Source organism: Macrobrachium nipponense, chromosome 18 (assembly GCF_015104395.2).
Source record: "Macrobrachium nipponense isolate FS-2020 chromosome 18, ASM1510439v2, whole genome shotgun sequence".
Classification (NCBI taxonomy): Eukaryota; Metazoa; Arthropoda; class Malacostraca; order Decapoda; family Palaemonidae; genus Macrobrachium; species Macrobrachium nipponense.
Window position 1 is genome coordinate 75,721,517 of NC_087211.1, and position 24,743 is coordinate 75,746,259.

At 48.0% G+C, this 24,743-nt stretch overlaps 1 protein-coding gene across 1 annotated transcript in view; it reads left to right on the top strand.

Moving 5' to 3' along the window:
* Positions 1-24,699, top strand: part of LOC135197203 (NADH dehydrogenase [ubiquinone] flavoprotein 1, mitochondrial-like) — a 42,926-nt gene extending 18,227 nt beyond the window's left edge. Inside the window, exons 2-8 of the mRNA XM_064224255.1 lie at positions 19,524-19,573; positions 19,847-20,073; positions 20,731-20,941; positions 21,134-21,364; positions 22,646-22,878; positions 23,028-23,236; positions 24,141-24,699. Of these exons, the coding sequence (XP_064080325.1) occupies positions 19,524-19,573; positions 19,847-20,073; positions 20,731-20,941; positions 21,134-21,364; positions 22,646-22,878; positions 23,028-23,236; positions 24,141-24,331 (1,352 nt within the window). The 3' untranslated portion in view covers positions 24,332-24,699. The remainder of the gene's footprint in view (positions 1-19,523; positions 19,574-19,846; positions 20,074-20,730; positions 20,942-21,133; positions 21,365-22,645; positions 22,879-23,027; positions 23,237-24,140) is intronic.
* Positions 24,700-24,743: the final 44 nt, after the last annotated feature.

Below are 24,743 nucleotides of genomic sequence, written 5' to 3' on the forward strand. Positions count from 1 at the left end.
ATTTCTATAAAATTTTAAAGAACAGCAAAAAGCAAGCCCTCCATAGAAAAAAGAAAATATTTTTTCAAAATTGTGAAGACGACACAGTGTCGCGTAAGCGTAAAATTAGTGATTGTATGAACGGTGCTCTCTAGAGAAAGAACCAGAAAGTCTTCCAGAAGTGTTCACGGAGGGAGATTTCCCCCCCAAGCCCTAACCCTCTCCTCCTCACCCTTCCCCTCCTCCCGTCTCCGTCAAGCCAGCAGCCACACTCGCCAAAGGTAAAGTTCAGGTTTTACTGTGCATGCATATTAAATCTAGTGTTTATATTTAATTTCATTCTTCAATTTTATAATTTTATGTAATTCCTACACGAATTTTCAACCTTAGTGAAAAAAAATAAATGGAAAAATATGAATTGAAATGGTCATTCATGGTCGGGTGGAACGCATTATTTGCTTTTTATAACATTCTTATGGGAAAATCCATTTAGGTTACGAATTTTTTAGGTTACGAAGCAGGTTTCTGGAACGGATTAAATTCGTAACCCAAGGTATTACTGTATTGAGGAGTGATCGTGAGGGGTGCGCCCCTCATGATCCCACCACAGCGCCCTACGTGCCAGGCACGGTTCTTGGACTGGCCAGGAGGACGTATGCGCAGTGGATGGGGGAAGACCGAGAGGGCTGTCGCTGTTCCCCCTTCTTAGGAGGAAGGTTCTCGGAATATGCTCTTGTTCGAAGGGCTTAACGGTCCCACTCTGCAAGATGCTGTGACTTCCGAGATCCAGAGGAGCTTTGCCGAGGTTACGGCGCTGATTCGTCAGCACAATGACCGCGGGGAAGGATCGCCGCTCCCACCATCAGAGCCACGTCTCGGCTCGAGTCGTTTTGGGGCCCGAGGGATCCAAATCAAACGACGGTGGGTCTGCCGCGATCGGAGCTTGCCGACTGGGTTGAGCCAGGTAGTCTCTCGTCTCCGGACAAGAAGGCTCTCTCGGTTCTGGACGGTCGAACAAGCTCCTTCACCTCCTCTACTGCGACGAAGGCGTTTCTCTTCTTAACTTACGTGTCTTCGGACATCGTATTTATATACCCCTTCGGTCCTCCTGAGGTTTCGACCTCGACGAGGACTGGAATGAGTCGGAGCGGTATCGGCTCTCTCCTGTCAGGTCTCGATCAGCCCCAACCAGACGACGTTCACAGTGGAAGGACGGCGTTCCCCCTCACCTGCTGCCGGAAGTGGGGGGGTGCCTGGCCAGCCATTGGGCAACTTGGCAGCGCCACGGCGCCGAGACCTGGATTGTGGATGTCCTTCGGGAGGCAGATCTATTAACCTTCGAATCTCGGTCACCCCTCACCTCCAACCCGGTCCAACAGCAGGCGTACGTTCCAGGGGCATCGAAGGACGTAGCATTGAGACAGGAGATCAAGACCATGCTGAGCAAGAGAACTGTAGAAATCGGCACGGATCAGTCACCGGGCTTTTACAGCCGACTCTTCCTGGTGGAAAAGTCTACGACAGGCTGGCGCCCAGTGATAGATCTCTCTCCCCCGAACCGGTTGGTTCGCCAGACCCGGTTCACGATGGAGACGGCACGCTCAGTGCTCGACTCTATCAGGGAGAACGATTTCATGCTTTCAGTGGACTTGAAGGATGCGTATCTACAAATACCCATTCATCAGTCCTTCAGAAAGTACCTCCGCTTCATCCTCGACGGGACGGTGTACCAGCTCAGGCCACGTTGCCTCGGTCTCTCAACCGCCCCACAGGTGTTCACGCAAGTGTTCACTCTGGTGTCTGCTTGGGGCCATTCGCACGGGATATGTCTGATGGGGTATCTCGACGATTGGTTAGTCCTGGCGAGCTACCGCTCGCAGTTGCTACAGGACAGGGATCGACTGCTCGAGTTCTGTCGCGATCTGGGGATCGTTCTGAACTTCGAAAAGTCCGATCTCGAGCACAAGCAGAGGATGAAGTACCTGGGTATGCTGATCGACACGGTAGCAGGACGAGTCTTCCCCGCAGACTCGCGGATCAGCAGATTCAGGGAGGCAGCCAACCAGTTCCTGTCTCGGCAGGAACAGGTAGCTCAGCAATGGCAAGTCGTGATCGGACACCTGTCGTCACTCGGGAAGCCAGTCCCTAACGGGCGTCTTCACCTGCGGTCTCTTCAGGGAGACTAAAGGAGAGTTGGTCACAGGCGACGGATCCCCCAAGCTTTCCATGGTCACTGACACAGGAGGTGAGGCAGGACCTAGCCAGGTGACTGGACGACAGGAACCCCTTAAGTTAGGAGGATGCCTCCGCGCATTCTCCCCCCGGACATGCAGCTGCTCTCAGACGCATCGACCGAGGGATGGGGCGCACACCTGGAAGAGTTGCGGACTTCAGGAGTGTGGTACGAGAACGACAAGCACCTTCACATCAATGTACTGGAACTCAAGGCAGCGTTCCTCGCTCTCCAAGAGTTCCAGGACCGCTTGATGGGACACTCAGTGGTGTTGATGTACGACACACCACGTGGTGGCTTACGTCAACAAACAGGGGGGGCCTAGTGTCTCTCCCGTTGTATCAGTTGACTCGGCAGGTGCACGAGTGGGCCGAGGCACACTCATGAGAGCTGTCGGCACGCTACATTCCAGGGAAGGAATGTAGTAGCAGACACGCTCAGCCGTCGGGATCAGGTGATAAGGACCGAATGTCTCCTTACACCAGGACGTGGCGGAAAGGCTCTTTCGACCTGTGGGGGCGACCAGTCGAGGATCTGTTCGCCATCCGGCACAACAGGAAGCTCCAGGTGTTCTTCTCGGCCGTGCCGGATCCAGGGGCAGCTGCAGAGGACGCTCTTCAACACCCGTGGGACAACCTCTTCGCCTATGCCTTTCCCCCGTTCAGCCTGATTCGCAAGGTGATCAGTCGAGCACTGGTCATCCCGAATCTCAGGATGATCCTGATGGCTTCCAAATGGCCACAGGCCATTTGGTATCCGGACCTGCTGGCTCTTCTCGTAAGAGAACCGAGAGAGATTCCCCATTGGCACAACCTTCTCGCCCAGCCACACGTCGATCGCGGTACCCACCGAGCAGTCCAGTCCCTACGTTCTTCACTTCACGGCTGGCTGTTATCCACCTTCTCTTGCGAACGAGAAGCTTTTTTCGTTGCGCAGCAACAGAGATGGCTGGAAACGTCCGTCAGTCCTCTGCAGCTGTGTACCAGGGGAAGTCGGCCGTCTTCGGTGGTTGGTGTCGTAGACGGGGCCTATCTCCTCTCAGAGCCACTCTTCAGCAGGTAGCGGATTTCCTCGTTTTTCTTCGCCGAGAGAAGCTCCTCTAAGTTCCCACAGTCAAAGGATACAGAGCCACCTTGACGCTCGTCCTGAAACTGACGGGATTGGACATCTCGAACTCGTTCGAGATCTCCTTGCTTAGGAGCAGCTTCCAAAGGTCTTGCCAACCCAGGGAACTCAAATGACCCTCTTCTTGCTGGACCTGGCATCGGCGAAGAGAGTACGGGAACGTCATGCAGATAATGATGTGGATGAGATGCTGCTTTGTCCTGGGAGGACGCTACGGCGCTATCTGAAGAGAACTCGACACCTCGGGCCTGAGTGTCGACGCCTCTTCGTTAGCAACGGGGTCACCAAGAAAGAAGTATCAAGAACACTCTTTCGTCCTGGCTGCGTGAGGTCTTCAGGAGGGCGTATGAGGCTGATGGTAGTGACGACATCCGTAACGTCCCGTCCGAGAACTCACGAAGTCAGAAGTATTGGCCCCTCGTTGGCGTTTCGTAAGAACTTCTCCGTGGCGCAGGTATGGAAGGCAGGGGTCTGGTACAACCAGACCACCGGCAACTTCCTTATACCTCTTGGATATTGCCCATAGGTCCTTGGATCGGTTTCCTTAGGACCCGTGGTGGCTGCTCAACACGTCGTCTAGCTAACCCAGACCCTAGCAGGCTGAACAGCATCGAGTCCTGGTGTGACTGTATGAATAGATAGGGAATGAGAAAGTGACTGGCTTCTCTTTCTATCTTTTTCTACCCCTCTACCTGTGGGTAGAGGGATACGGTCATCACCCTGCTGGATAAGGACGAGATGCCGGTGAGCTATATGACAGAGCCCCATCCTATCCCTTTTCACGAGGGATGGGAGCAGAATATCCACCACTTCCTTCTACAAGGGGGGAGGTGGATGCCTACAAGAGTCAAAACCATGACTTTATCTTTGCTCCTGTACATGAACAAGTTCTTACATTGCTGGTAACGAAGAGATACGCTTGCTCTCTCTTAGTACTCGGTCCAGAGGTCTGACCATTGATCCTGCGGTGCACACCCCGATCAATCGGACAGAGGCTTGGATCCCTCCCTCGCTCTTACGACCAGGGAGGCTTCCAAGGTTGGGCGAACACCAGTCTGTTCACAAAAGACTCAGATTCCACCCACCAAGAAGTGAGTCTTCCTATTGTAAAAGGACCGAAGTTGTATGCCCGTGTCGGAACAAATGACAATTTGTCTAAAATTGCATTTTTCCTAACTATACAAACCTGAGGTCCTTTTACACATAGCCCCACCTCATGCCACCCCTCACTCTGCAGTTTTTGCTTGGGCCAAAAGCAAAAGTGATTTGTTTACCTCCCAGTCGCGCGCGCGCGCCTGTCGGACAAGCAGTTAACTACCGAACCCCTTGTTCGAAAGCTTACGACCTATCCAGCTGCCGCTAGTACCTTCCTATTGTAAAAGGACCTCAGGTTTGTATAGTTAGGAAAAATGCAATTTTAGACAAATTGTCATATTTTGTGTGCTCGGTGTCGGGGGCGCGAATGCACCCGAGCCGAGCCTTGTGATGTGTGCAATAATGGTCGGAGGGCGCAGTGGACTTTGTATGAGGGCAGGAAGAAGCGAATGGCCTGCAAAGGAGTCGTCGAAAGCTCTCCCGCTACTCCTTTGGTGACGGACACTTCGTCTTCTTTCCTACCGCCCGCTCAACTTCCACGTCTCGCGCCTTCCCCTTCGGGGGGGGTTTCTAGGTCCTTCTCTTCTCCTGACTTGTCGAGTGTGGAGGAGGGCGCTGGATACCCCTGACGTCGAGTTGTACTCTGGGTCCTCGATCCGTTCGTCCTCGCGCGAGCGGGTAGAGGATCCCCCTAATCACCCACTACTTTTGCCTCCTCAGGTGCGGTTGCCGCGAAGGATGACCTCGGACAGGTGTGGGCATCGTTGGGGCTGCAGGGCGTGCCGAGTGTCCAGGGGCTGCTCTACCATCTCGCTGGCTTCGTGGCGGTCACCCATGCAACGGTCACGACCACCACCACGACCCTTACAACACCGGCTACGCTTCACCTCCTCACCTGGTGTACAACCCAGCACGCGGTCTCTGTGACACCCACTACATCGTGCAGGGGCCAGTCGCCGTAACTCGGGGGAGTGTGATGCCGCCGCCTGGGGTTTGCCGTGCTGCCAGCGACCGACTTCGTGTGCCCGAAGAGCTCGCCCCTGGACCTCCCACCGGTACCTAGGATGTCTGTGCCGCTGGTCCGCCCATCTGGACCGCCTACACAGTCTGCCGTACCTGCCGTACCTGCCCAGCCGCTGTCCATGGACGTGACGTTGACCACGGCTGCCGTTCCTGTACCTGCTCCTGCTGTCTCTGCTGCCGTTCCTGTGATGCCTGCACCTGCTGATGTTGTTCCTGTTCCTGGCGCCGCTGCTCCCGATGCTGATCTGTTCGGACAGGTGCGTCCGGGCCCCTGTTGCTTCGGCAACAGCAGCCCCGGCTCCGCTCTGATGACAGATCTGACGTCGGTCCTGAGAAGGTTGACGAAGAAGAAGAAGAAGAGGAGGAAGGTGTCGTCGTCGTCTTCATCGTCTTCTTCGTCGTCGTCGTCGTCTGCCGCCTCTCCCCTTCTTCTTTAACTAAGGCTCCCCGCCGAAGAAGAAGAAGGTCGCCTCCCCCCCCCTAAGAAGTCTCCTTCGGGAATTTCTAAGGGCCCGTCTCGCTCTGGTGAGACGGGGGGTTCTTCCGCTGGTCACCCTGCTCCTTCGGGGGCAGGACCCGTCTCTCCTTCCGCAAGGAAGAAGACTACGGGGACCAGAGGAGTGCCGGCTAACACCGGCACTTCCTCACCTGCTGTCAGTGGTTCGGCCACAGCAGCAGGGTCCGTCTCGGCCTCTCGTTCGCGAGAGGTACCGAGTGTACGGTCGCCTAACAGCGGCCGTGCAGCCAAGAACCAGACCTCTGAGTCCGCTCAGCGTCAGGTTCACGGCACGGAGCGGAAGACTGTTGACAGCCGCTTTACGCGCCTCTCCCACCAACCAGCTCCTCGCTCTCGCGGCGATCAGCTGGTTACCCGGGTGGGCGGACGTGACGGTCCATGACCGGCCACGGGCTTGAGGCTTGGGAAGAGGTTCCCCCCGTTCGCCGGCACCAGCCACGGCTGGTACCAGCGAACTGACGCACCGTGAGGATACGCACCGATCTCACCGTGACAGTGGAGCTCGCCGGTCACCTGACCGTCACTCTCACAGAGAGCGATCGGGTACGGCGACCAGCACCAGCTCCTCTGACACACGAGACCGGAGCCGCTGTTCTCGGTCCAGCCGTTCTCCACAGTGAGACGGCTCGACTAGGTCTGCAGCTCGATCGCCACCGCGGGTTGGCGATCGCCTGCAGTCTTCCAAGCCGCTGGTTCTGCCAGCGAGCGAGGAGGGAGCGTCAGGTCTGCCTCTTCCATACCTTCAACCTCCTCGGGTTACACCGGGAGGGGCGAGGTATTGAGGAGTGATCGTGAGGGGTGCGCCCCTCAGGATCCCACCACGTCGTCGCACGTACCAGGCACGGTTCTCGGACCAGCCAGGTCGTACGCACAGGTGGTTGGAGCAGACCGAGAGGGGTCTGTCGCTGTTCCTCTCCTTGAGGGAGGAGGGTCTCGGGAGGTGCTCCTGTTTGAGGGACTGGACGGTCCGACTCCGCAGGAAGCAGTCACTCCTGAGATCCAGAGGAACTTTGCCGAGGTTATTGCGCTGATTCGTCAGCACAACGACCTCGCGGAAGCATCGCCGCTCCCACCATCCGAGCCCACGTCCTGGCTCGAGTCGTTCTGGGGCCCGAAGAGGGAACCCAGACCGACGGTGGGTTTGCCGCGTTCTGAGCTTGCGGACTCAGTGCTGGACCAGGTTGAATCGCTTGTCTCCGGACAAGACGGTTCGCTCAAGTCTGGCAGGTCGAGCAAGCTGCTTCCACCTCCTCTGCTGCGACAGCGGCGTTTTTACGTGCCATCTGAAGACCCGATGCCGCCCAAACAGGTGAACCCGGAGTTAGCCAGGCTGACTCCGGGTGTGTCTCTGCAGCAGCTCCTGTCCGAGAACCTGTGGTTCTCGCAGCAAGAGGCACTCGGCCTGGAATCTACCGCCATGGCAGCTTTCCAGGCCGTCTCCTGGCTAGATCTGTGGTCCCTCACAGTATCTAAGGTCGCAGCCCAACTCCGGGGGAATTTCTCCCGAAGATGACTCGGCCTTCAGGAGACTTTGCCAGTCTGGGGGAAGAGCCATCTCCTTCCTTGCCCACCAGACGGTGAACCTGTGGGCCAACCTGGTTCTCCGACGAAGGGACGCTGTCCTTACTCGGGTTTCCAGGGCGGCCGGGCGTGAAGCGGCGTTGGGACTTCGCAACGGACCTTAAACGGAGTTCCACGTCTCTCTTCCCAGGAGAGATGGTGGACGCTGCGGTGGACAGACGGCGCACTGACGACAGTGACCGTCTGGTTCACCAGGCAGTCTCGAAGGCGTCTGGGCAGCCTTGGACTGCGGCCAAGTCTAAGGGCTCGGCTAGCGCTTCCTCGGTGGCTAAGACGGTAGCTGCGTCGAAGCCCCTGGGATGACTCTGTCTTCTTCGACTTCTAGCAAGGGGAGCCGTAACCAGCCCTCCTACCCAGCCCTCCTCCTCCCGTGGAGGCTCTGGGAGGAAGTCGAAGAAAGGGGGGAAACAAAAGCTAGGGACGGCGTTCCCCCTCACCTGCTGCCGGAAGTGGGGGGGTGCCTGGCCAGCCATTGGGCAACTTGGCAGCGCTACGGCGCCGAGACCTGGATTGTAGATGTCCTTCGGGAGGGAGAGAATCTATTACCCTTCGAATCTCGGTCACCCCTCACCTCCAACCCGGTCCAACAGCAGGCGTACGTTCCAGGGGCATCGAAGGACGTAGCATTGAGGACAGGAGATCAAGACCATGCTGAGCAAGAGAGCTGTAGAAATCGTCACGGATCAGTCACCGGGGCTTTTACAGTCGACTCTTCCTGGTGGAAAAGTCTACGGGAGGCTGGCGCCGGGTGATAGATCTCTCTCCCCTGAACCGTTTGTTGGCCAGACCCGGTTCACGATGGAGACGGCACGCTCAGTGCTCGACTCTATCAGGGAGAACGATTGCATGCTTTCAGTGGACTTGAAGGATGCGTATTTCCAAATACCATTCATCATCCTCCAGAAAGTACCTCAGCTTCATCCTCGACGGGACGGTGTACCAGTTCAGGCCACTTTGCTTCGGTCTCTCAACCGCCCCACCACAGGTGTTCACGCGAGTGTTCACTCTGGTGTCCCTGCTTGGGCCCATTCGCACGGGATACGTCTGATTAGGTATCTCGGGACGATTGGTTGGTCCTGGCGAGCTCCCGCTCGCAGTTGCTACAGGACAGGGATCGACTGCTCGAGTTCTGTCGCGATCTGGGGATCGTTGCGAACTTCGAAAAGTCCGATCTCGAGCCCAAGCAGAGGATGAAGTACCTGGGTATGCTGATCGACACGGTAGCATGGGCGAGTCTTCCCCGCAGACTCGCGGATCAGCAGATTCATGGGTAGGCAGCCAACCAGTACCTGTCTCGGCAGAACAGGTAGCTCAGCGATGGCAAAGTCGTGATCGGGACCCACCTGTCGTCACTCGAGAAGTCAGTCCCTCACGGGCGTCTTCACCTGCGGTCTCTTCAGTGGAGGACTAAAGGAGAGTTGGTCACAGGCGACGGATCCCCCAAGCTTTTCCAGTTGTCACTGACACAGGAGGTGAGGCAGGACCTAGCCTGGTGGGCTGGACGACAGGAACCTCTTAAGAGGAGTTGCCTCTGCGCGCACTCCCCCCGGACATGCAGCTGCTCTCAGACGCATCGACCGAAGGGATGGGGCGCACACCTGGAGGAGTTGCTGACTTCAGGAGTGTGGTACGAGAACGACAAGCACCTTCACATCAATGTACTGGAACTCAAGGCAGCGTTCCTCGCTCTCCAAGAGTTCCAGGACCAGCTTCCCCCTGATGGGACACTCAGTGGTGTTGATGTTCGACAAACACCACGGTGGTGGCCTACGTCAACAAACAGGGGGGCCTAGTGTTCTCCCGTTGTAACCAGTTGACTCAGCAGGTGCACGAGTGGGCCAAGGCACACTCAATAGAGCTGTCGGCACGCTACATTCCAGGGAAGAGGAATGTAGTAGCAGACACGCTCAGCCGTCGGGATCAGGTGATAGGGACCGAATGGTCTCTACACCAGGACGTGGCGGAAAGGCTCTTCGACCTGTGGGGGCGACCAGTCGTGGATCTGTCGCCACCCGGTCACAACAGGAAGCTCCAGGTGTTCTTCTCGGCCGTGCCGGACCCATGGGCCAGCTGCAGAGGACGCTCTTCAACACCCGTGGGACAACCTCTTCGCCTATGCCTTCCCCCGTTCAGCCTGATTCGCAAGGTGATCAGTTCGAGCAACTGGTTCACCACCCCGAATCTCAGGATGATCCTGGTGGCTCCCAAATGGCCACAGGCCATTTGGTATCCGGACCTGCTGGCTCTTCTCGCAGGAGAACCGAGAGAGATTCCCCCTTGGCACGATCTTCTCGCCCAGCCACACGTCGAGCGGTACCACCGAGCAGTCCCAGTCCCTACGTCTTCACGGCTGGCTGTTATCCACCATCCTCTTGCGAACGAGAGGCTTTTTTCGTAGCGCAGCAACAGAGATGGCTGGAAAGTCCGTCAGTCCATCTGCAGCTGTATACCAGGGGAAGTCGGCCGTCTTCTGTGGTTGGTGTCGTAGACGGGGTCTATCTCCTCTCAGAGCCACTCTTCAGGCAGGTAGGCGGATTTCCTCGTTTTTTCTTCGCCGAGAGAAGCTCCTCTCAGTCCCCACAGTCAAAGGATACAGAGCCGCCTTGGCGCTCGTCCTGAAACTGAGGGGATTGGACATCTCGAACTCGTTCGAGATCTCCTTGCTTAGGAGGAGCTTCGAAAGGTCTTGCCCACCCAGGGAACTCACAAGACCCTCTTCTTGCTGGCCCTGGCATCGGCGAAGAGAGTAGGGGAACTTCATGCCGATAATGATGCGGATGAGATGCTGCTTTGTCCTGGGAGGACGCTACGGCGCTATCTGAAGAGAACTCGACACCTCAGGCCTGAGTGTCGACGCCTCTTCGTTAACACCGGGGTCACCAAGAAAGAAGTATCCAAGAACACTCTTTCGTTCTGGCTGCGTGAGGTCATCAGGGAGGGCGTATTGAGGCTGATGGTAGTGACGACATCCGTACGTCCCGTCCGAGAGCTCACGAAGTCAGAAGTATTGGCCCCTCGTGGCGTTTCGTAAGAAACTTCTCCGTGGCGCAGGTATTGAAGGCAGGGGTCTGGTATAACCAGACCACCGGCACCTCCTTCTACCTTTTGGATATTGCCCACAGGTCCTTGGATCGTTTTCCTTAGGACCCGTGGTGGCTGCTCAACACGTCGTCTAGCTAACCCAGACCCTAGCAGGCTGAACAGCATCGAGTCCTGGTGTGACTGTAAGAATAGATAGTGAATGAGAAAGTGACTGGCTTCTCTTCCTATCTTTTTCTACCCCTCTACCTGTGGGTAGAGGGATACGGTCATCACCTTGCTGGATAAGGAGAGATGCGGTGAGCTACTCGACAGAGCCCCATCCTATCCCTTTCACTAGGGATAGGAGCAGGAATATCCACCACTTCCTTCTACAAGGGGGGGAAGTGGATGCCTACAAGAGTCAAACCCATGACTTTATCTTTGCTCCTGTACAGGAACAAGTTCTTACATTGCTGGTACGAAGAGATACGCTTGCCTCTCTCTTAGTACTCGGTCCAGAGGTCTGACCATTGATCCTGCGGTGCACACCCCGATCAATCGGACAGAGGCTTGGATCCCTCCCTCGCTCTTACGACCAGGGAGGCTTCCAGGGTTGGGCGAACACCAGTCTGTTCACAAAAGACTCAGATTCCTCCCACCAAGAAGTGAGTCTTCCTATTGTAAAAGGACCGAAGGTTTGTATGCCGTGTCGGAACAAATGACAATTTGTCCAAAATTGCATTTTTCCATAACTTATACAAACCGAAGGTGAGGTCCTTTTACACATAGCCCCACCTCATGCCACCCCTCACTCTGCAGTTTTTGCTTGGGCCAAAAGCAAAAGTGATTTGTTTACCTCCCAGTCGCGCGCGCGCGCCTGTCGACAAGCAGTTTTAACTACTGAACCCCTTGTTCGAAAGCTTACGACCTATCCAGCTGCCAGTAGTTACCTTCCTATTGTAAAAGGACCTCAGGTTTGTATAGTTAGGAAAAATGCAATTTTGGACAAATTGTCATTTTACAGGCCTCCGCTTAGGATTTTGAAACTTCTTGTGCTAACTTGAGTATTCTGATTGACTTTTGGTTTTGATTTGGCTTGTTGGCTTGGCATACGTGATAGTGGATTTGATTTGGATTTGGCTTTGACTTTTCTTTGATTACGATGTCTGGATCTAGCTCTGCTAGCTTCAGGGTGTGTAAGGTGCATGAATGTAAGGTGAGGTTGCCGAAAGCTTCGGTAGACCCTCATTCAGTGTGCTCGAAATGTCATGGTCATGTATGTATGTTTGAATGATAGATGCATCGAGTGTGAGCAATTGACTGAAATTGAATGGAAGGCATATGATTCTTACGTGAAAAAGCTTGAGCGTGATAGAATCAGGAGGTCTTCCTCTAGGAGTGCTTCTGTGAGTAGAAGTCAAGGTAGAATTGTATCTCCATTAAATCCTCCTGTAGATGTAATTTCAACCGGAGCTGTTGTATTTGCCTCCGAACAAATCAGGAAGTGTCTGCAGAAAGGAAGCGTATTATTTTACGATCATGGAGTCGATTCGCGCCTTGGAATCTAAAGTGATTGCTCCTACAGTCAAATGTGAATTGTGATAAAAGTGTTAGTGCATCTAGTGTAGTGGAAGGGGTGTCAGATCGGTCCCATAATGCCTCTAGGCCTAGGCCCCTGCCGGACTCCCAGGCCTTAGGGAGAGGGCTAAGCCGAAAGCCGAAGGAGGGTTACGGGATCTAATGACCGGTCTGACGTCCCTTCGGCAGAAACTGAGGACGAATCTCAGGCTGCCGGTGTTCGTGCACGGGCACGAATACTTAAAGAGTGCTTCTCTTCTTCCGAGACTTCCTCTCCTCGCCGAGGTTGGGACGCTCGGAAGACCTCTCAGGGGGAGAGCGGCAGGGGCGCAAGTTGTCGCACAAGCGGCCGTCGCCCTTGTCGCCCTCTTAAGAGAGGTTTCAGAGAAGAGGACGCTTCACGTCCATTCTGATCGTTATGTAGATTCGTCACCTGAAGATTTTGAAGCTTTTTCCGCCACAGAAAAGGAACAAGACTTCATCAGGGGAGGACTCTTTCGAGCGTCCAAGTCGCTCTAAGCTTGTTCCTAGTTGAAGGAAAGGGCATCCCCTCGCCCATCTTCCTCGAACAGGATGAGTCCTTCTCCTGATCGAGAACTTTCCCCTTCAAGGAAAATGCTTTGGGAAATGCAGAGACAGTAGCCTCCTTTTTTTGAGAGAAAGGAGGCAGAAACTAGTCATAGAAGGAAGGATAGGTGGCTGCCTGTTAAGAGAACTAGGCAGTCCCCGGCTCCTACTCCGCGTTTTTCGGCCTTTGAGTCTCCTCCTAGTAGCCGACGCATTAGAGAACGTGATTACGTTCCTCATGAAAGGGCGTCTAGGAGATCGAATTTGACAGAGACGTGAGTTGTCGCACAAGCGGCCAGCGTCTTTGTCAAAAGGCCGAGAACGCGCAAGGATCAATATCGGAACGTCAAGCTTTGCATGTTAATGATCACGCTCGGCGTCTTAAGCAACGAAGCGCTTACCAGACTCGAGAAGACGCTTTTCAAGACGCGCGGATCGCTCGCCAAGACGCTCCAACTGACGCTGTTCAGGACGCACGGCGTCCTACACATCAAGACGCTCAAGCTGACGCTGTTCAGGACGCACGGCGTCCTACACATCATGACGCTCAGCAAGACGCTCGAGCTGACGCTCTTCAGGACGCACGGCGTCCTTCACATCAGGACGCTCTGCAGGACGCTTCTCAGAACGCACGGCGCCTTGCATATCGGGACGCTTTCCAGGACGATCAACAGTTGAGTCCGAAACGTCAGGATGTTTCTCAGGTTAAAGTGTCGAAGTCATCGCGATCTTTGAAAGGCGCTGATGACCGAGAGAAGGATTCGTCTAGTGATCGCTGCCCTACTGATGATGACGAACCAAATGCGTCGTCTCAGATCAGACTATAAGACGTTGACGGATTTACTTAAGAAATTATTCCCAGATAATTTTCAAGCGCCAATTCCTTGCTCTCCACCTTCACAATTTGCTCATCGAAGGCCAGAAGGCCCCTGGCTTCGTTAAGATGGCCACTTCGCTCTCTGCGAAGAGAGCGTTTAAGAGAGTCCAGGATTGGATGGATTCAAGGAAGGTTAAAGGGAAGACTTCTTTTGCACTTCCTCCATCTAGACTGAAAGGGAGAGCCGGGATCTGGTACGAAACAGGAGAAGAAGCAGGATTGAAAGCACCGTCTTCTTCTCAAGAAGATTTCGCCAATTTGGTGGACGCTCCAAGGAGGTCTTATTTGTCATCGGCTAAGGTTTCCTGGACAATGAACGGAGACGGATCATCACCTCAAGGGGTTATATAGACGATAGAGTGTTTTAACTTTTTAGATTGGTGCCTCGGGGCTCTGGATGTACAATCGAGGAGTCAAGACTCAATTTCGCTGGAAGAGCTTTCGAGTGTACTAGCTTGTATGGATAGAGCAGTAAGGGATGGCTCTGATGAGTTAGCATCTCATTTTGCTACAGGTCTGCTAAAAAAGAGAGCTCTCTATTGTAGCTTTACGGCGAAAGCAGTTTCTCCCGCTCAGAAAGCGGAGTTATTATTCGCCCCCTTCTCTAGCACCTATTTCCGCAGTCCATGATTAAGGATCTGTCGGTAAATTTGCAAGAAAAAGCAACAAGGGACCTCTTGACTCAATCTTCAAGACGACCTACTCCTCAGGCTTCTACTTCAACAGCTTCCAGCACCCAAGAAGAAATTTAAGCCCTTTCGTGGAGCACCTTCCTCTAGAGGTTCCTCGAGAGGAAGGGGGTCCTTCAGAGTAAGATCTCTTCACCAACGAAGGGAAAAAAAAACATTGACGTTTCTGCCTTCAGGCCCCTGGTAGGTGCGAGACTCCACCTTATTTGCTCAGGCATGGAGGACGATAGGGGCGGACACCTGGACCCTAGATGTGATCGAGAGAGGATACAAGATCCCTTTCCTCTCTGCGCCTCCTTTTGAGCACGAAGCCGATAGACCTGTCGCCCGCATACCAGTCAGAGAAGCAACAGATCTTACTCGACCTTCTAGATCAAATGTTGGAAAAGAAGGCCGTAGAGGAAGTTCTGATGCTGGATTCCCCAGGCTTCTACAACAGGTTATTCCTGGTTCCGAAGCAGTCTGGGGGATGGAGACCTGTCCTAGACGTCAGCAGACCTGAACATTTTTGTAAAGAAAAGAAAAATTCAGGATGGAAAACTTCTCAGTTCTGTGCTAGGGGCCTTGAGACCAGGGGATTGGATGGTGTCATTGACCTTCAAGACGCTTATTTCCACGTCCCGATCCATCCCCAATCAAGGAAGTTCCTGAGGTTCGTCTTAAAAGGGCAGGTCTTCCAGTTCAGGGCTCTGTGCTTCGGTCTGAGTACGGCGCCGATGGTTTTTACTTTCCTCATGCGGATGTGGCGAAATGGCTTCACCTATCGAAAATAAGAGTCTGGCTCTACCTGGACGACTGGCTAATCAAGTCGCCTTCGAAGTCAAGGTGCCTGGAGGACCTTCAGACGACATTACAGCTGACTAAGGCCCTGGGCCTTATAGTAAATTACGAAAAAGTCCCATCTGATCCCCACGGCAGTCCTCGTGTATCTGGGGATTCCAGATGGATTTCAGCGGCTTTTCAAGCTTTTCCATCAAAGGAAAACGTCAGCAGAGATGCTTAGAGAAAGTGTTAGCCTTCTTAGGGAAAGAAACATGCTCGGCGAAGGAATGGATGAGTCTGCTGGGAACCATTTCTTCGCTGGTGAAGTTTGTTTCCCTGGGGAGGTTGCACCTCAGGCCTCAGTCCAGTTTTTTTTGGCAGAAAAACTGGAAAGACAAGAATCTAGACTCGACTTTGATTATCTCAAAACGGTCAAGGATCATCTGAAGTGGTGGCAAGATCCGACCAAACTCTCGGAAGGGATGTCCCTCAAGCTTTTGAGCCCCTCCCCGACCTAGTGTTGTTCTCAGACGCCTCCATGGTGGGCTGGGGAGCAACACTAGAAAGGAAAAGAAGAAGTGTCAGGCCTGTGGAGAGGGGAACAGAGGTCCTGGCACATAAACTTAAAAGAATTGGAGGCTATTCGGTTGGCTCTTCAGTTTCTTCGAAGAACGATTGGTGGGCCGAGTTGTCCAGATCAACTCGGACAACCACTACGGCTCTCGCTTACATAAAAAAGCAGGGGGGGCACACACTCTCGATCACTGTTCGTGATAGCGAGAGACATCCTTCTATGGGCGAAAGCTCGAAACATAGTGATCCTGACAAGGTTCATTTCAGGAATTCAAAATGTTCGAGCGGATCTTTTAAGCCGTCGACATCAGATGCTTCCCACAGATGGACCCTACATCTAGAAGTTTGTCAAGAGCTATGGAAGTTGTGGGGACGGCCGCTAGTCGACCTCTTCGCAACCTCGAAAACGAAGAGGCTTCCGATTTATTGCTCTCCAGTTCTCGACCCGGAAGCAATAGCGGTAGATGCCATCCTATGGACTGGACGGGGATGGATGTGTACGCCTTTTCCCCCGTTCAAACTCTTAGGAGAGGTAACAAGGAAGTTTGCGGCGTCGCCAGGAGGCGAGAATGACTCTGATCGCCCCCCTTTTGGCCCTCAAGCGATTGGTTCACGGAGGTCATGTCTCTTCTGGTAGACTTCCCGAGAACCCTGCCAGAGAGAGTCGATCTTCTCAAACAGCCCCACTTCGAGAGGTACCACGGAAACCTCTCCGCTCTGAGTCTGACTGCGTTCAGACTATCAAGAAGTTGGCCAGAGCAAGAGGTTTTTCAAAGATCAGTGGCAGAGGCTATTGCCAATGCGAGAAGAGCTTCCTCTCGAGCAGTTTATCAGTCTAAGTGGACTGTCTTCAGGAGATGGTGTAGGAAGAAAGGTATTTCCTCCTCCACGACCTCTGTGAACCAAATCGCTGAGTTTTCTCCTGCATTTGAGAAATGTGGACAAATTAGCAGTGCCCACAATAAAAGGATACAAGAGTATGCTGTCAGCTGTCTTCCGCCACAGATGATTAGATCTGACAAATGATAAAGATCTTCACGATCTTTTGAGATCGTTTGAGACAACCAAAGTACTACAACCAAAGGTTCCATCAGGAACCTTGATGTAGTTCTAAGATCTTGATGTCGGCTCCCTTTGAACCTATGCATGCTGCCTCATTGAGAGACACTACTAGAAAGGCGATTTTTCTAACTGCTCTTGCCACGGCAAAGAGAGTTAGTGAAATTCAGGCAATTAGTAAAGATGTGGGTTTCAGAGGACACAGTGCAGTGTGCTCCTTGGATCCTAATTTCTTAGAGAAGAATGAGAACCCATCTAACCCTGGCCAAAAACCTTTGAAATCAAGGGGGTTAACAGAGTTCATCGGACAAGAGCCAGAGAGAGTCCTGTGCCCTGTCAGGGCTCTCAAATTTTACATGCAAAAGACCAAAGATTGTCGGGGTCCCTTCTGAGAACTTATGGTGTTCTGTTAAGAGACCCGACTTTCCTATGTCGAAGAAATCACTGGCATTCTTTTTACGAAGCACCATCAGGGAGGCCCATGCGTCCTGCTCGGATGGTGATATGAAGCTTTTGAAAAATAAAAAGCCCATGAAGTAAGAGCGGTTGCGAATTCAATGGCATTTCGAAAGAATATGGCACTTAATGATATCATTAGCGCTACTTTTTGGCGAAGCAACTCTGTGTTTTGCTTCACATTACCTGCGGGATGTGAAGACAGCATATGAGAACTGCGAGTCGCTTGGACCATACATATCCGCAGAAATGGTTGTTGGGGGCAGGGAGCAGCACAAATACTACCCTCCCTAGAAAAAGGGGTAGTGTGCTTTTTTAAATTTGGTGTTGGTTTATGGTTGAAGGGTTGGTTGCTTGAGGCGCCTTCCCTTTCTTTAGCCTAGAAGTTATGGGACTAACTCGATAGGTTAGGTCAGGTGGTGGTTTTTAGCTTTGTTGCCCTCACAGTATGGTCAATACGTATGGTCTAGTCACATTGTGGTCACGCCCCCCCTGTTGACAGATCATCTAGAGCGCACCAACTACACAGGTCACTACCTTGTTGGCAACTCTAGTAAAGCGCAAAGAGGACTTCGGTGACAGTAATCAAGAAGTCAGCTATGCTAACAGGTAGGAATCAGATGTCAATCATCTGCACTTGAGGTGTTTCCTAAATCCTTTTATTCTGTCCTTCCCACCTCCAATGGTGGGATTCAGCTATATATATATCTGACAGGTAAGTTTCATGAACAAAATGTTATTGTTATGATACAATAAAGTTTGTTCATACTTACCTGGCAGATATATATAATTAAAGTACCCACCCACCTCCCCTCAGGGGACAGTGGTATGAAAATCTGAATAGAAAATGGAATGATTCCTGATATCCGCCTCCCAGCGGCGGGAATGGGTACTAACCACCTGGTCCGCCCACTGCGTGTGCCGGGAGTTTTGAAATTCTGTCGGACGTCGGAGAATACAGCTATATATATATCTGCCAGGTAAGTATGAACAAACTTTATTGTATCATAACAATAACATTTTGTCGAAAAATTATTTTTTCCTATATACAAACCTAGGTTGTCTAACGCATTAATGGCCCTCCTCATCCACCCCTCCAGTTGAGTTATGGGACCCCCCCTTTTTGAAGAGTTGTTGTCCTGTTTAGACTAAGTATTCTAACGGCTCAAAGAATGGTATCACAATGACCTACCCAAGCTGCCCGGGCTCACCCCGCGCAGTTACCCAGACCCAGGTACAGCGATTCAAGTTTGAACTCTTTGTATGCGGTAGCGGCGGCGCGTTTCCGCGGATATCCTTTTGTTAGACAACCTAGGTTTGTATATAGGAAAAAATAATTTTTCGACAAAATTACTTTTTTTTTTTTTTACAAGACCTAAACTTGGTAAATTGAGGATTATTTAAGAAATGGATCTGAAATGTTTTAGAATTGGTTGCCATAAATACTGTCATATTTAGGAAGTGTTCATTCACATATGTTATTGTTTTTACATTTTATTTCATGTACAGTAGTATAGACATAATTGAAACAGTTGAGTTGGCTGTAAGAAATTGCTTGAATACAATACATATTTTCATTACTGTTGATTATAATCAACATTAATGAAAATATTCCTTAAAGTGTGTGAATTATGCTAATAATTATTAGCTCAGTTCATACATTGTAAGGAAGATTTTCAATTGACAGTTCATTGTTCATGAAGCACAGGCCCACTTGGTACAGTGTTTAAATTTAGTTACCGTACATTCAGAAAACATTATTGAACCTATCCCAGGCCTTGAGTTACTTAATTCAATCATTGTGTCAATTATTCCATGTTTACAAGATACAAGAATTGTCACAAATTTGCTATAAAGTATTGTTCCAGCTGTTATGTTATGTCATTTCCTCCACATTTCGTGTTTCTAAACCTTGTCAAAAATTAAAATTCAGTAATTGATATTCTGAATTATAGCAAGATCATAAAAATGGATCTGATCAGAGTATTTCAATATTTTAGCTGGCAAGGATTTAACAATATTTAGAATAGGTAAGTTTTTATGTATGTGCTATCTTACTGTGCACAATAAATACTATTTCACATAGTTCAACTGGAATAAACCTAATGTTACTTATTTAGGTTTTGGTTTGTCTTTGCTTTGCATGTGGTATGAATATCTAAATAATTACACCCCTTATGCTACTATTGTATTAGTATTGTTATTTTGTATTGTACAATACTGTTTATAGAAACCTGTAGCTGGTGTTTTGCATGGTGTCTGTCATCTAGAGGAAATATTAAAAAAAAGGATAGTTTTCATTAAAACCTTATAATACTTGTCACAGAATGAACTGTAGAATCAGGGTTTATGCATTTTTACTTTTATATTCTACTTTTATATTTTCAGATCATGGATCAAGCTCAGCTGTATTTGTCAAGAGACATTACTCTGAGAAGGTATGTGAAAGTACAATTTATAAATAGCCCAAAATTTATCCTGCAAAACTAAATATATGTTAGTAACTTGCTTTTATATTATTTTTGATTCTTCAAAATTGAACCATAATTAATTTCATATTTTTGTATCCCATCGGAATCTTGACAGTTCAATTATGTGATGAGATATTTTATGTACAAAAATGCCTATTACAGTAGTATAAGAAAAACTGTACCATAATGTATTATTTTCTTATTAAAGTATAGTATAAATGTTATGTGTGTATTTTACAGAAGACTTATGGACCACTAGCCGACCAAGATCGCATCTTCACAAATTTATATGGCCGTCATGACTGGAGGTTAAAGGGGGCTCTTAGCCGCGGTGACTGGTACAAGACGAAGGAAATCATCGAGAAGGGCTCTGACTGGATTATCAATGAGGTCAAAACTTCTGGTCTGCGTGGTAGGGGAGGAGCAGGTTTCCCCTCTGGTATGAAGTGGAGCTTCATGAATAAGCCGTGAGTATCAAAGGATATCCAATGTTTTACCTTACTGATGTGCCCACATATTTTCAAAATATTTACTTATGACAGCAGATCAGTATCAAACTTTGAAATTTGAATAAAACCACAAATTGGAGAAAATGCTGTAAAAGTTTTATTGGCAATAATTAATATTTTGTTTTCAAATATTTACTTATATTTGTTGATTAGAAATACAAATTTTTCATTGCTGACTTCCTATTTGATATCTAAGAATACAGTAATGTACAAGATTAGTGTTGGCAATAAGTACCATAGACAAGTTAAGAAATGACAGTAACAAAAGTTAATACTAACAGGGTAATTTTCAGTGGATACACTCTAGGTAAAACTTTTAACTGGACTGATTCCTACAATTTGATGATAAAGTTAATCAAATGAAATCTTAACTTATTGATTTTGTTATATACTGTACATGCATGTTTCTCAGGTTATCTGGGTACTATCCGCTCCTTTTGTCATCTTGTAAGATAGTGCAAAAAAAAAATAAAAAGTAAGGTCCCTTTGTAGTCATGGGACATTGAAAGAGAATAATTAGGTTATTTTCTTCTAAAACTACTGTTCAGTCATTTTAGAAAGCTGCCAAACTTTCATTTTGAAGAAAGGTGAAGATTTTCCCTTGTAATCTTACAGATCTGATGGTCGCCCAAAGTATTTGGTTGTCAATGCTGATGAGGGTGAGCCAGGTACTTGCAAAGACAGGGAGATCATGCGTCATGATCCTCACAAACTAGTAGAAGGTTGCTTGGTAGCTGGCCGTGCCATGGGAGCCAGAGCAGCTTACATCTATATCAGAGGAGAATTTTATAATGAAGCTTCTAACATGCAAGTTGCTATTAATGAGGCAGGTGTCGTTTAAGTGTGGAGTTGCCGTGTGTCAGTAGAACAAGCCATGTTTTGAATTTCCTCTTTTATTCATATAAACCAAATTTATGACAAGCCATGTTTTGAATTTTCTGCATTTATTCATATAAGACCAAGTTGATATGTTTTGTCTACATTTGCTAATCGAATGCTATGCGATTTTTATTTAAAGGCATACAAAGCTGGTCTAATTGGAAAGAATGCATGTGGTTCTGGATATGATTTTGATGTCTTCATGCACCGAGGTGCTGGAGCCTACATTTGTGGAGAAGAAACCGCACTTATTGAATCTCTTGAAGGCAAGCAGGGAAAGCCACGCCTAAAGCCCCCTTTCCCAGCTGATGTGGGAGTCTTTGGTTGCCCCACAACTGTTGCCAATGTTGAAACTGTAGCTGTCGCACCAGTAAGTATACATTAGACTGCTTATAGCTTAGATATGTAGCGAGTACTTTAAGGTTTCCCAGGTGACCCCCTTAGTTAAGTCTTAATTGAAAGTTACAACTGAATCCTTCCTTGATAAGGTGGTAATGTTTATACACAATGTAATCTGTTCTTATATATCTAACAAGGCTCCCTGAGTCTTGCCTCTGAACCTAAAGGAGAAAAAATAGTAACATTGACCGCCACTCTTAGCTATTCTTCTTTAGCTTCCATTAAGAAGCCTCAAAGATTAAAGAAAACATGATGCCTATATTTTGAAAAGTCACCACTCAGCATCTCCTCTATTATTAGTTACAGTATCAATTAACGAAGGCTGAAACAGACTCGTGAACTACCAAAAATACAAGTTTTATTTTCAAATTTAACATTATAAAAATAAAAAAGAAATGAATTAAATAAGTTAAGGGCATGACTGTCTTTACTTCTGGCAAATAAGTAAATGATAAATTAAACCTCTCCACATACTAATCATCCCCATGAAATGTCATACTCCTCATATTAATTATCCCCATATTATAGTCTGTTATGACCAAAGTCATAGCTATATGTAAAAATATTCCCTTATCATGTGACTTGTTCAAAACTTCTGAGGAAGAACAAGAGTCACATCTTTTAGAAAATATTATAAAAACACCATTACATACTTGGAAAAATAAAAATGCATAATGTAAGTCTTTACCGCCTAAGAGATTTCTTAGACACAGCAACATTGTTGAAGCATTACATCATTATCGCTTGACATATAACCCTTCCTATGATATATTCATTGTCCCAAAGGAGTTGTTTACACATGTGTATGTTGTGTTTGTTTAACACATGTATTTTTTGCCATTATTTTTTGTATGTACTGGAATTGAGTTATTTGAAGAGGTTTGAGATGTGCTTTGATGGCATTATAATAATGATTTATGGATTTATATTTTAGTACTGTATTTATTTTAATATATTGCATCATATTCTGAAAGTGTAATCTTTGTTTGTATGCTTATTTTCATTATTTTTTTAAAAATGAATCTTTGTTGAAAGTACTGTTTCTCAGTATTATTTGGATTTCCATTGTTACAGGGGTATTACAAGAAGTAAATACAATTTCAATTATGTGAACAACTTTTACTGGCATGTACTTTTTTCAAAATGTAAATAACCAACAAAGTTATAACCTCTCCATGTAGAATTTTTTTTAATGCTAATTGAAATGAATGAAGGTGACCCAAGCTCCCATCTTTTTTAATTTTTTCCTCAGACCATCTGCCGTCGAGGTGGAAGTTGGTTTGTTGGATTAGGTCGCACACGTAATAGTGGAACAAAGCTCTTCAACATTTCTGGCCATGTGAACACCCCCTGCACAGTGGAAGAAGAAATGTCGATTCCTTTAAAAGAATTAATTGAACGTCATGCTGGTGGTGTGATTGGAGGTTGGGACAACCTTCTTGGTGTAATTCCTGGTGGTTCTTCAACACCCGTAATCCCTAAGCAGTAAGTCTCAACAAATATTAAAGAAAAAAATGTTTGATGACAAGGTTGCAAATACTGCAGAAGATATATCCAGATACTTATGTATGAGCATGCCATTCCAATCAATATTATTATTATTTTTTTTTGTGATTGAACATTATTTTTTTCAGTGTGTGTGAAGAGGCGCTCATGGATTTTGATGGCTTGGTAGCATGCCAGACATCACTTGGAACAGCTGCCGTAATTGTGATGAACAAGCAGACAGACATTGTGAAAGCAATTGCTAGATTGATTGAATTTTACAAACATGAGTCTTGTGGGCAGTGCACACCCTGCCGAGAAGGTGTAAGCTGGATGTTTAAGATCATGACCAGATTTGGTAAGTGCAGTACGTACATGTTTCATGCAATGAAAGGTTTTTATAAAATTTTAGGTTTGAGAGAGAATTGCCCTTTGCTGCACGGTTTTATTAATGCAAGTAATATAATACTGGAGTACTTGATGAACTGCACTGTTAATGCTTTTGTGGGGGCTGAAGGAGGGTAAATGCTGAAATGAATTAGTTATCAGATGATCAATTAAACAGTGTAGGTTTCCAATATGATCTTCATTTACGTATTACATATTAGTATTTGTTTCTTCAGGGATACACACTATTGCCATTTATGTAGAGTAATCCTTAGCATCAGGTGGAAATGGTCAGACTCTTGGTGACGAAGTAGTCAGTGGTGCACAATTGTTCATTATGTAGCTGTAACTTGCAATTTGAAATGCAGATATTTCACCTCATTGTAAGGGATGTGTAAAAATTTATATCATACTGATTGGGGTAATCTGTTTTTGGACCAAATTTCTTGTCATATTTTTTTTGTTCTAATGGCAAGGTATTTCGCTTAGCAGTGATGTTTGAAATTCAGTCTATAACATGGTCACAGGTTAAATGGGTATGTGGGTGTCTCCACATTACTCATGACCAAGCACAGATGCTAATAGTCCCTTGCATGCACAATCTTTTAACTTTCCTAGTGCTAGATTATTTATCCTAATGTTAAGACCTCAGGTTTGTTAGTTATGAAAAATACATAACTTTTCCAAATTTTTCTGTTTCATAAACTGGTTTTAGTAAATAAGTTATACTGGTTTTTCAATTTTCCCACATTGCAGTCATTATTTAATATGTAATTTTTTTCTTACTGCTGCTTTGAAAATCTTTTTAATAAGCTATCATTTGAGGCAGGATTTGGTTTCTATTGCAAATACTGACTTGTCTGTTCTATTTCCAGTGAAAGGTGATGCCAGTCCAGAGGAAATTGATGCACTTTGGGAAGTTTCAAAACAGATTGAAGGTCACACTATCTGTGCATTGGGTGATGGTGCTGCATGGCCTGTTCAGGGACTCATTAGACACTTCAGACCTGTCCTTGAGGAAAGGATGGCAACTTTTGCAGCTACAAAGAAGGCTGTTGCTAACTAGATTTTTTTTTTTTTTTTTTTTTTCAATTAACTGCAATCCATAAATTTTTAGGGAAAGTCTGGAGTTCACATAGCATTTGAATTCCAGTTCCAAGTTAATAGGTACTGTTATTAACAGTAGTACTGTGAACGAAAACTTCCCATAGTGAGGATTCAGTGCTTTCTTTAGAATCATTGGTTGTCATTTTGGTGTTTTATAACTGGTATTGTAAAAACAATAAGAATCTTTATAAAAATTGCTAGTATTTTTTAGTGTCTTAAATATTCTTTGGAGTTGCATTTGAGTCCTCCCTATGGTATCTATGGAGATTTATGTACATAAATGTTTTATTTAATGTATAAAATAAGGTAATTAAATATCCCAGTAAATACCTTAATTTTATTTGTTAAATTCCTAATGCTTTATGCTCAAG